The sequence below is a fragment of the Aulonocara sp. 'chitande type north' Nkhata Bay genome, linkage group LG3 (genome assembly GCF_057382095.1).
Source record: "Aulonocara sp. 'chitande type north' Nkhata Bay isolate Kocher_YH1m ecotype deep benthic linkage group LG3, A_spYH_male_GT1.1, whole genome shotgun sequence".
Classification (NCBI taxonomy): Eukaryota; Metazoa; Chordata; class Actinopteri; order Cichliformes; family Cichlidae; genus Aulonocara; species Aulonocara sp. 'chitande type north' Nkhata Bay.
In genome coordinates, this window is record NC_141346.1 from 26,386,082 (window position 1) to 26,397,709 (window position 11,628).

General features: G+C 41.9%; 1 protein-coding gene across 1 annotated transcript; it reads right to left on the reverse strand.

Annotated features, from left to right (window-relative positions):
- Positions 1-8,781: 8,781 nt before the first annotated feature.
- LOC147334861 (tripartite motif-containing protein 16-like) lies at positions 8,782-10,976 on the reverse strand. The gene has a single exon (XM_086286885.1). The coding sequence runs from the start codon at positions 10,930-10,932 to the stop codon at positions 9,259-9,261; it is 1,674 nt and encodes a 557-aa protein (XP_086143011.1). The 5' UTR covers positions 10,933-10,976; the 3' UTR covers positions 8,782-9,258.
- Positions 10,977-11,628: the final 652 nt, after the last annotated feature.

Genomic DNA, 11,628 nt, shown 5'->3' on the forward strand with positions numbered 1-11,628 from the left:
CATTCACAACCAGCTGGCCAAACCCTGGTCGGCCCCGCCCCCTCCACTTCAGCTCTACTGTGGTCACTTGGAAGAGCTAAGTTTCTTTGTCTACTCTAAAACTATTTCTGTATTTTATTTCTCTAAACTATTTTATATCGCACAGAGACAGCGTTAACATCTAAATGTGCATCAGATGTGCAACATGTTGAAAGACACGGAACAACTGACGGAAAAAGTGTGGACTTTATACCAGTTTTTAAATTGTGTTGATAGGCCACGTAAAACCAGAGTTATGATAAAAAATATATGCAATGTTTGGTTTTCATCCTGAATACTATTGTTGTTTATATTTACTGTGGGAAGAAACGGGAAAAACAGCGTCTTATAAGGAAAACGCTCGAAAGCCTGTGAGCAAAACCCCAAAAAACCCCACCCTTTCCGAAGGGTGGGGTTTTTTGTATGTACAATGTCGACCAGTCAAAAAAATGATATGGCAACATGACATTTAGTTGTTTAGGAAGGGGGGCGTGAGGGGCGGGGTTAGGGGTGACAGTGTTTTGAGATGTGACAGATTTGCGACGTTTAGCGCAAATCTTGTGTAGTCAGTGTGTAGTGTAGCCAATAGTTTTGTTGTGTGTGTCAGAACAATGAGGCGACTGCTGAATGTTACAGGAGTGATACATGTGCTGTTGTCAGGCCTGCAGGTATCAGGCTGTTCTCCTTTATCTTATAGTGGACAGAATCTTTTTTTTTTTTGCAGTGGCACAAATAATTTTTGTGGCATCAAATTTGATGCATAACAGCTGATTGTTCTGTAAATAGTTTGAAATGTTTATTTAAAAAAATGCCTTGGCTGCATTTTTATGTAAACAGCAGCAAAAAAAACCCTCAGTTCGACCTCCTTGGCTGTAATTGGTCCAGCCCAGAATCGATCATGACCAACTGCCCAATCCACCACCATTCATTTATACCGTTAAAAAAAGAAAAGAAATTAAACCCCATCGGCCTATAAAAACGAAAAATGATGGCCAGTCCAACCCTGGTTGTGGCTAAGCAGCTCACAACAGCTTTGGACAAATGAAGCATTCTTGATGTTTGTCGTTTCAGTGTGGCTTTCGTAGATTTCAAAAACTTTGCCTAAATGTCTGCGGGTGGTTTCAAACGCTGCAGCAAGGCCCCTGACCAAATCTTCTAAGTACTTGCATGTGACACCATTGCTAATACAGCTACATTGAATTCAGAGTCCATTTTAAGATTCTAGTTCTGACTTTTAAAGCTGTTAATGCACAAGCATCATTTTATATCATTGACCTTCTATCCCTAGCTGGTCCCTGAGGTCATGTGATCAGGGCCTACTTGTTATACAGCATACTAGGCTGAGAACTAAGGGAGACAGAGCTTTGATTGTGATTGTTTTCTTGCTTTTGCTGCAGATGTAAGGACACGTATTGGGAATTTACTCAAATATATAATGAATAAAGATAAACATTTCCTTACCTTTGTGGCAAATAGCCTCATTTATTGTGTCCATTGTGACTGTTTAGTTGTTGGCTCAACGGAAAATCCAGCAAATGATGCTACAAGAGGGTTCAAGGCCAGGAACGTTTATCATAACAGTCACTGAATCGAAGGACCAAAGATCCTTCAGAAGCCAAAAACTGATTGGCCTACCAATGTAATGGAAAGCTCCTTAGAACCAGATGACCCTGAAGTCAAAGGTGAGTCCACAGTAAATGTTACTAAAGTACAAGCCTTTTCTGATGCTATGTGTTGATTGATAGCGTACTTCTCAGAGTGGAAGAGGCTCGAGGTTGCTGTTGCTTGGTTCCTTAAAATGAAAACAATCCTTTGTGGAATAGGATGTAAAAAAAAAAGGAAACAGTCATCCTAAGTCAAATAATCGTACCTGTAAAAGATGTACAAAAGAAAAGGTAACGATAACACAAATGTGTGGTCTATCCACAGAAGATCTTCTGGAAGTTGAGCTCGCCCTTATCCGATAATGCCAGCGACAAAGATTTGGAGAAGAGATTGCTACGTCGTTAAGTGGAAGCAATAAATCCTTAAGCTGACATGATAAGTACGGCTGGAGTTACTGGACTTTCTCAGTACCACAAGTCTCATACATAACAGAGGCATCAGATTTCCCTGCCCTCCTTGGGATGTCTAGAGGTAAGAATCAAGTGCACCCAAAGGAACTTTGCATCAGTGGCCATATGCTTACCATGCAGAGCAGATATTCGGAGCTGCTGCAGAGCATTGCAGTTGTAACTTGTTGTTTTATGTGATTAAGTTGTGCGTTAATGAATCTGTAATTGTTGTTCCTTTGGTAAATTAATTGCCGTGATTGGCCTTACTGAGGTAGATTAACTTTTTTATTTAAAGGTTGCATGTTAGTGCAGAATAAACAGGTTAGTTTGCTGCACTGTGATGGATTTCATGCTCAGAGTTCGGTTACATTAAGTGTAGCAGAGATGAATTTGAGTTAAGCTGATGGTGCTCAGATTCATTCACTAAATTCCACCTGTATAAATCCCACAGCTGTTTTACTTTTGTACATCAGCCTTTTTTTAGACAGTGTTTCACCTCCTGTAGTGGCAGCGTTACATCTGTTGATTCCCCTGCAGCAATGTGAAGCTTATTCACACTGCCCAAACCCACTGAGTGAGTAGTCATGATATCATTTATGTCATGTGTTTTCCACGATCGCTATGAGACGCAAATGATCAGAATGTGAATGTTAACACATCTTCTTATTTTATTTCCATCACACCAAAACAATAAGCAGTGCACGCCCTTTGACGTCCACACCAAGAAAAAAGCAAGGGAAAAATATTTTGTTTGTATTTCTTATTGACTTGGGTGAGTAATAACCACAATCAATATTTTTTTTTCAATAGACCCTGTAGTTTTTAAAATATTGATCTCTACCAAATGCTTGAAAAGTCACTGGTAAAAGTATGAAACGTCATGCAAATACAAGTACATTAGATAATACAGTTGAAAAAATCTAATTATAATTATAATTAAATTAATAACAAACTATCCAGGGCACAATAAACTGTATCCCTGTATCCAGGGATACAGTTTATTTCTAGTAGCATGCCAGTGACCATTGCTGGCTTTCATCCCATCAAAGGAAAGTATTACATCAAACAACAAAATACATGTTTTTTAATCTGCAAATGTGACAAGTGTGCAACAGCACAAAATTATCACATTCAGACCACTTCTGATTGAATGCTACAGTGCAAAATCATTTTTGTTTCAAAAATTAAAAATAAAAACAGTGCAAATCAAGCACATCTGCTTGTGGTTTTGGTCTATGGTGTAGCATTTATTCTGTGGTCCTGGAGAGCTGGATCATGGTTGTCCAACTCTAGATGCTGGCTTGTTAACTTGGTTCACACAGCCAGGTGGAAACCTTTTGAGAGCCATCGGTTTCTGATCCAGTAGGGCACAGTTCCTCTTGTAGACCAGGTATTCAAGTCAAGGATGTATCTGAACAGTGGAATATGCTATCTCCGTAACTTATAACTCGTGTAATATCATATCAGAAAGCTTAATTCCTCTTATATGCTAATTATATACAGGGATGAGTGATGGGCATGGAATGGTAATCTTTGCATTGGACTCTTTGCTCCACTGTTTGACGAATGAACCACAGGCATTGTTTAGGAGGTTGACACATCTCTTTTCAAACCATTTCATTGCAATCAGACCTTTATCAGAGCCTGTAATAACAAGCTCCATGGCCCTTCTTCATCAGGTTTTTGGTTTTAGTGTGGGAAGCATGGTTTTTCTGCTATCGGGGGAGCTCCACCAGTGCAGTTTGGTCATACAGTGCCAATGCACCTGACAGGTGTGCAAGTTCTGCACCAAGCTGAAACTTGTGAAGAGGTTCTTTTATGGGTTTGCATAGTGTTTTTTACAACTTTGGCCCCTTAGAGGTAGCTTCTGTTCCTTTTCACTGGGGGGAGAATTGAAGAATGTAGATCCCCCTTGATACAGCAGCAAGTCATGGATGATGCCAGATGAACTTGCTTGGCAGAACAATTTAAAGCCCAACTCATCAGTGGACCTGTTGTGGCGGTATGCAAATTGTAGAGGGTCCAGTGAGTCAGGTAGTGAAGAGCAAACGAAGTTCCTGACCAGCTTTTCGAAGCATTTACGATGGGGGTCAGGGCTACAGGTCGCCAGTCGTTCAATGCTGTCATGCTTATTAATGCTGTCAAGTGACATACATCTTTTTAGTAAGTCCTCTAACACTACCATGTATCAAAAAATTATATCTTCCTACCTTAGTTTCATCAAAAACACTCAAAATATGTTGGATGTTTTTTTGTTTCTGACTTCTTGGTTAGGAGAGATATAAGAAGAGCCAACAGTTCACATTCACAGTGCCTTCTGGTGGATTTTTTTGGCATTACAGATGTAAACCAATTGGTAGTGTGGGATTATAATATTATTTTATGCCATGTTAGACCCTTAATTAAAGATTGTGAATTATTATGTAGTTTTAGTTTGCATTATTCTCCTGAATTAGAAGAAGGTAATAACTATTACATTTGTTAGACTGATTTGCATTACATTAGACTGCTGATTTATTGTGAATGAATGATATTGTTTTATGATGCATTATACTGCTGAGTTATAAGAAATACTGTTCGCAGAAAGTTATCGCCTTATTTGTCTGATTAAAAGAGAACAGAACATGCTGGAGAGGTTTTCTGCCCCATCTCAGCAGGAGCAGATAAACAGGGAGCCAAGGTCGTAGCTTAGGCGCCGTGTGAGAGAAAGAATGTGAATGTTTAGGCTTTTATGATAAGGTGGGGGCCACTAGAGGCTATAAGAGTTTGATCAATGCTCCACCATTTTGAGATCTGATGCTGTCTGCGTACGGTGTCCATCTCCCACGCGTGTGATCATTAAAATCATCGTTTGACTCAACCCGGCCGGACCAGTGTTGTTATTGTGGTTTTTCCTCTTGTATCCATCCCCAATATTTGAATCCGTAACAGTAGAAAAGACTCAATAAGGTAGATCAATTTCAGTGAAAGCCCCAGTTAGATATAGGGCCTGAAAATGTACCTTACCAATTGGTTGAGCAGAATGCTAAAGGGTTACATTTTATGCTTCCCACACTAAAAGTTTCTGACCATGTGTAGGGAATTATCATCAGTTGTGTTACACTTTATTCTGCTTCAGCTGGAAGCTGGTGAAGGCCATTCAGAGAATGTGTTGTTAATTCAAACTGGAAACGTAAGGCTGGAAGCCCGTTTCAGAAATCGTGGATCATACCATGAATCTCATTTTTGATTCACTTATTGAAACTTCAAACATAAGGGAAGTACTCTTAAACTGTGTAAAGGACCCGGCATGACTCAGATGTGGGATGCTTTATATTTTGCCCAGCACTCTGCTGGCACTACCACAGTTGTGTTTTCAAATCAAATCAAATCACTTTTATTGTCACATCACATGTGCAGGCACACTGGCACAGCACATGCAAGTGAAATTCTTGTGTGCGAGCCCCACAAGCAACAGAGATGTGCAAACACAACAACACAAACGAGCAAAATACAAGAATGGCCAACCTGAAACTAATAAATATATGTACAATATATAATAGTGTATGCATTTCTGGATGTGTATACTAAATATTTTCCTACGTGTGTGTGTGTGTGTGTGTGTGTGTGTATACACATTTTTACAAATTAAATAGTAAAAAAAAAAAAAAAAAATTAATAATAATAATAATAATAATAATAATAATAATAAAATATATAAAATATACAGAGTTGAATATGTGCAAAACAAGTGGCATTTATATACAGTGTGGAGTGCATAATGTTGAAGTTCCCGTAGTGAAGCTGAGGTGTCTATGACGTGTTCAGCAGTCTGATGGCCTGATGGAAAAAGCTGTCTCTCAGTCTGCTGGTACGGGACCGGATGCTGCAGAACCTCCTTCCTGATGGAAGCAGTCTGAACAGTTTATGGCTGGGGTGACTGGAGTCCTTGATGATCCTCCCCGCTTTCCTCAGGCACCGCTTCCTGTAGATGTCTTGGAGGGAGGGAAGCTCACCTCCAATTATCCGTTCAGAGCACCGCACTACTCGCTGGAGAGCTTTGCAGTTGTAGGCGGTGCTGTTGCCATACCAGGTGGTGATGCATCCAGTGAGGATGCTCTCAATGGCACAGTGATAGAAGGTCCTGAGGATGCGGGGGCTCATGCCGAATCTTTTCAGTCTCCTGAGAAAGAAGAGGCGCTGCTGCGCCTTCTTCACTGTTTTGTTTGTGTGTACTGACCACGTAAGATCCTCAGCCAGATGTACACCAAGGAACCGGAAGCTGCTCACTCTCTCCACAGCAGCGCCGTTGATGGTGATGGGGGTGTGTACTTCTCTGCACCTCCGGAAGTCCACTATCAACTCCGTAGTCTTTGCGACGTTGAGGGTGAGATGGTTGTCTTGACACCAGTGGGTCAGGGCGCTGACCTCCTCCCTGTAAGCCGTCTCATCACCATTGGTGATAAGACCCACCACTGTAGTGTCGTCCGCAAACTTCACAATGATGTTGGAGCTGTTAGTGGCTGTGCAGTCGTAGGTGTAGAGTGAGTACAGGAGAGGGCTCAGTACACACCCCTGTGGAGCACCAGTGTTCAGTGTGATGGGGGATGAGGTGATGCTGCCCAGTCTGACCACCTGGCGTTTGTCAGACAGGAAGCTAAGGATCCAGCTGCAGAGGGAGCTGCTCAGTCCTAGATCCTGCAGTTTCCTGTCCAGCTTCGAGGGAACGATGGTATTGAATGCTGAGCTGTAATCTACAAACAGCATCCTCACATACGTGTCTCTCTTCTCCAGGTGTGACAGGGCAGTGTGTAGTGTCAGGGCTATGGCATCATCAGTGGACCTGTTGTGGCGGTATGCAAACTGTAGAGGGTCCAGTGAGTCGGGTAGTGCAGAGCAGATGAAGTCCCTGACCAGCTTCTCGAAGCATTTGCTTACGATGGGGGTCAGGGCTACAGGTCGCCAGTCGTTCAATGAGGAGATGGTGGAGGATTTGGGTACAGGGACGATGGTGGCCATTTTGAAGCAGGCTGGGACTACAGACAGAGAGAGGGAAAGGTTGAAGATGTGCGTGAACACTCCAGCCAGCTGAGCCGCGCATGACCTGAGGACGCGGCCGGGAATCCCGTCCGGACCAGTAGCTTTGCGTGCGTTCACCTTCCTGAAGCACTTCCGCACATCCTCCTCAGACACAGTGTGCGCACTGACGTCATCCGCGGTGCGCACACTGTCCGGTCTCATGGTGTTCGCTGTGTCGAATCTAGCGTAGAATACGTTTAGATCCTCACATAGAGAGGCCGTGGTCTTTTTACACTCCCCCTGACACTCACTCTTGTGCTGCTTGTCCAGCTGCTTCACCCTCAGCTCATTTGTCTCCTCCAGCCACAGCAGCTACTTAAACAGGGAAGGTATGCTTAGATGATGCTTGCTGGCTGTGACAACCAGCCTCCCTTGACACCACACCCCGAACCCATTGCTCCACCCCCTCCACTGAAGCTGAGCTACAAAGCACACTCTGCCACAGTCTGCTAATAAGAATCAACATCCCACAAAACATTGGATAGACCCCCGACTACATTAGGACCGTGTTAGTGGAAAATGATTCTATGTTTCTTTACCTTCTTTTAAATGTACAAAGATGCCTTTTCTCTGCCCTTTGTCTATGGTTAGATTAGTTTAGAATTATCCTTTTAGACTTTCCCAGCAAAGACATATTGTTTTGGGACATATTGTTTTAGATTGTTTTATCTCTCACAGCTTTCTCCCAGCTCTCTGCTGACGAGATTAGCGCCACATATGGAGTTGTTTATTTTATCTGTTTATTATTTTCTTATCCTGTTCTCACTGTCTTTCCTATAAAAAGTGCCAAGCCTCTATTCACGGTGTGAGTTGTTTTTAACAGCTTACCCGTGTGCACGTTAAAGCATCAAAAGTAATTCTGTCTCATTGTGTCTTTATTTCTCCTGGGTTTTTTACAGAGTTTTCCCCCAACAGACCGACAGACCCAAAATAGACATGAGCTTCACGTCTATATTGGGTCTGTTGGTCCATGACCAGTTCACATCATGTGGACATCTAAACATGTCACTCCAACCTTTGCGCAGTTGGGAGCATTGTCCAACTTATTTTGAGACGCTTGTCTCGTGAATCCTGTATTCTGATTTTTTGGGTTTTATGGATATTTTTGAATTTGTCCAGAAATTCTTTGTATGATAACCAAAAACATTACAATGGATGTCCTTTTTGTTCCATTAAGTATGTATGTGGGAAGAAAACAATTCAAATGAGGTGCTTGAATATGATACATTTACATATTGATTGTTGTTTTTATCTGTAGTATTTTCTCCTCTCTGTGTCTGTGTTTTTCTGAAGAATGACAATGTGTATTTCCTGCTGTTTGTCTCCACTCTGCACTTTAGTCTTTCTTCCTGTCATGTCTTTGTTTGTCCACCAGGTGTCTCCCTCAGCTCATTTTCTCCAAATCAGAAGCATCAGATTTGTGGAGATGCTCTGCCTGCCAGACACAGCTCAGGGCAAAGAAACATGTCAATCCTCCACAATATACAGGCCTGTGTGTTATTTAGCTTTTATATTTCAATGTATAAATGATCGAGTGTCATCAAGCATTTCATCTGAAGAATGAGATTAAACGTCATCACTCTAGCTATAGTAATAATAATAATAATAATATCAAAAACCTCAAAGATTCAATTTTTTGTTATATTTTTAAAAGTTCAAACCTCAAAGACATTAAGTTTACAGTCATATATGATCGAAAAGAAAAATCAACAATCTTCACATTTCAGAAACTGGAACCAGCTTTAAATGTGACTAAAATAATGATAAAACAATAAATTCTCTAATCATTGACTAACTGATGAATCACTGCAGCTCTAATATATTGTTGCATTTGACAACCCACTACAGCAACTACAGAATAAAACCACTAACCAGACTGATGACAGATTTCAAACATGCTGAATATGAAGAGTAGTATCATTTAAACTCACATGATTATCAGCCATAAGAACAAATTCAGATTTATATTGATGTAAGGTATATAAATGTAAGTACAGTTTGAATCAGTGCAATATTATTTTCACACATCAATGGACCACTGAACTTCTCAGCTTCTAAAATGTAAAGCCTCATTTAGAAACTACACAAGTACATATAATGGTCAGGGATCAACATGAACCTGTCTTCTCTATTTGACTTTAATCAACTTTGCAGTGTCTCCATCTCCATAAAGCCAAAGTCCAGCATAGAGCGGCTGAGTGAATGTGGTCTGGACTCTGTGGAGGAGAGTCATGGTTTCAGAGACGCTGTAGAAAGACAGAATACCTGCTCTGTGATCCAGGTACACTCCTACTCTGGAGGACTGAGGACCTAAGAGGTCAGTTTGGACTTTGTTGTGCCAAAATTTATAACTGTTTGTGCCACAATCTAATTCCCAAGATTTGCCATTGTATCCAAATCCACATTCATTGAGGCTCCCTGCTCTGCTGATATTCTTGTATGTGACTGCGAGACCAACTCCTCTACCTCTCCACTCCACCTCCCAGTAACAACGTCCAGTCAGACTCTCTCTACTCAGGACCTGTACACATCCAGTGAATCTGTCTGGATGATCAGAATAAGACTGTTGTTGTTTCATAAATGTTACTTTTCTGTTCCCCTTGGATAACAGTAGATATGCGTTTGCTGTGTTTGGATCCAGTGTGATTTCATGTGAATATTTTAAGAATCCAGCTCTGGTCTTTGGCTCTGCTGGTGACAGTAAAACATCCACTTCAGTGACTGTCAGTGAGATGTTTGTCCATTCCTTTCTCAGAATGTCCTGTAGTTTATCTCTGGTCTCTGACACAGCTGCTGTCACATCCTCAAAGTAGCTCAGAGGATGAATATTGATGCTGGATGAGTGTGTAGACTCACTGAGTGCTGACAGTGAGGGGTAGTTGTGTAGAAACTGGTTGTGATCCTCTGTGTGTGAGAGCTGCTCCAGCTCGCCGTCTTTCCTCTTCAGCTCAGCGATCTCCTGCTCCAGCTTCTCCTGAAGCTCTTTGACTCGACTCACTTCAGTTTCCTGCTGGGATCTGACCTGCTGCTTCACATCAGAGCTTCTTTTCTGGAGGAGACGGATCAGCTCAGTGAACATCTTCTCACTGTCCTCCACTGCTTTATCAGCAGAGCCATTGATGGCCTCCACCTCCTGTTGAAGCAGCTTCACATCTTTCTCTCGCTCCTGGATTCTCTGCTGGATGTTTAGTCGTCTCACCTCGAGCTCTTTCTGCTTCTCAGTCCTTTCTGCTGCAGCTGGGACTGTTTCATGGCCTTTATGTTCATCCATCGTGCAGAGATAACAGATACTCTGCTGATCAGTACGACAGAAAATCTTCATCACCTCATCATGGCGAGAGCAGATGTTCTCCTGGAGCTTCTTGGAGGGGGCCACCAACTTGTGTTTCTTTAATGGAGCTGCATCATAGTGAGGTTCAAGGTGTTTCTCACAGTAAGAGGCTGGACAAGATAAACAGGACCTCATGGCTTTCCGCTTCCTCCCAGTGCAGACATCACAGGCCACATCTTCAGGTCCAGCATAGCAGTGATCAGCTGGAGCAGCTTGGAGTCCACTCTTCTTCAGCTGCTCCACTAAAGCTGCTAACATGGTGTTTTTCTCCAGGACAGGCCTCAGTGTGAACGTCTTCCTGCACTGAGGGCAGCTGTGAATTCCCTTCCTGTCCTCTTCATCAAAGTGGGTTTTAATACAGTTCCTGCAGTAGCTGTGTCCACAGGTTGTAGTCACTGGATCCTTCAGTAGATCCAAACAGATGGAACAAGAGAAGGTTTCTCGGTCCAGCTGAACTCCTTTCTGCGCCATTTCTCCTCTCAGTGTCAGTGACTGTGTGAGTTTCACTTCCTTATAACTGAAACTAGTCTGAGCTCTGATCTCAACAACATGTTTCTGCAGTGAATGGAGCCTGTCAGCTCTTACATGTCACCACATGTTGGTTACACCCATCTTCAAACTGTAGATCTGAAGGTGAAGGAATGAGAAAACATGTGGACAGAGAGGAGGTGCTGTGTTAAAGATCAGGAAGAAGAGGGAGGGTTATCAGGCTGTGCTTCACTCCAGGAAGAGGAGCAGTTAAGAGAGCGAAACTGTGTTTTTAACCCTTTTTTAATTACTGCTCACATCAACTTTTACGCTTGTTAACCTTTCTTTTATATAAATGAATTAAAAAATCCATCGTTAATGAACATTGGACATACATGTCTCATGTTTATATTCACATGACCAGATTCTAAACCTGTAACTGTCAGAACAGTAGAGGCTGTTGCATTAATTAAAGCATATAGCTCTCTGTAACAAGATGAGAGCTAGATAAATGCCAACAACAAATATGTAAACTGCATTGCTTTGAACAGTCTAAAGTCTGAACATATAATTACAGATATTACTGCAGAAAGTTAATAACTCCAAAGAATCTTGCATTTTGTTTTGTTTTTGCATTTATAATCACTGCGGCAACAGAAATAACCCAACCATCTTCATTCGCTTTATCCAGGGCCGGGT

Bases quoted from the DNA above. Each gene is read 5' to 3' on its own strand.
- LOC147334861 (XM_086286885.1), bottom strand. From the start codon at position 10,932: ATGGCGCAGAAAGGAGTTCAGCTGGACCGAGAAACCTTCTCTTGTTCC.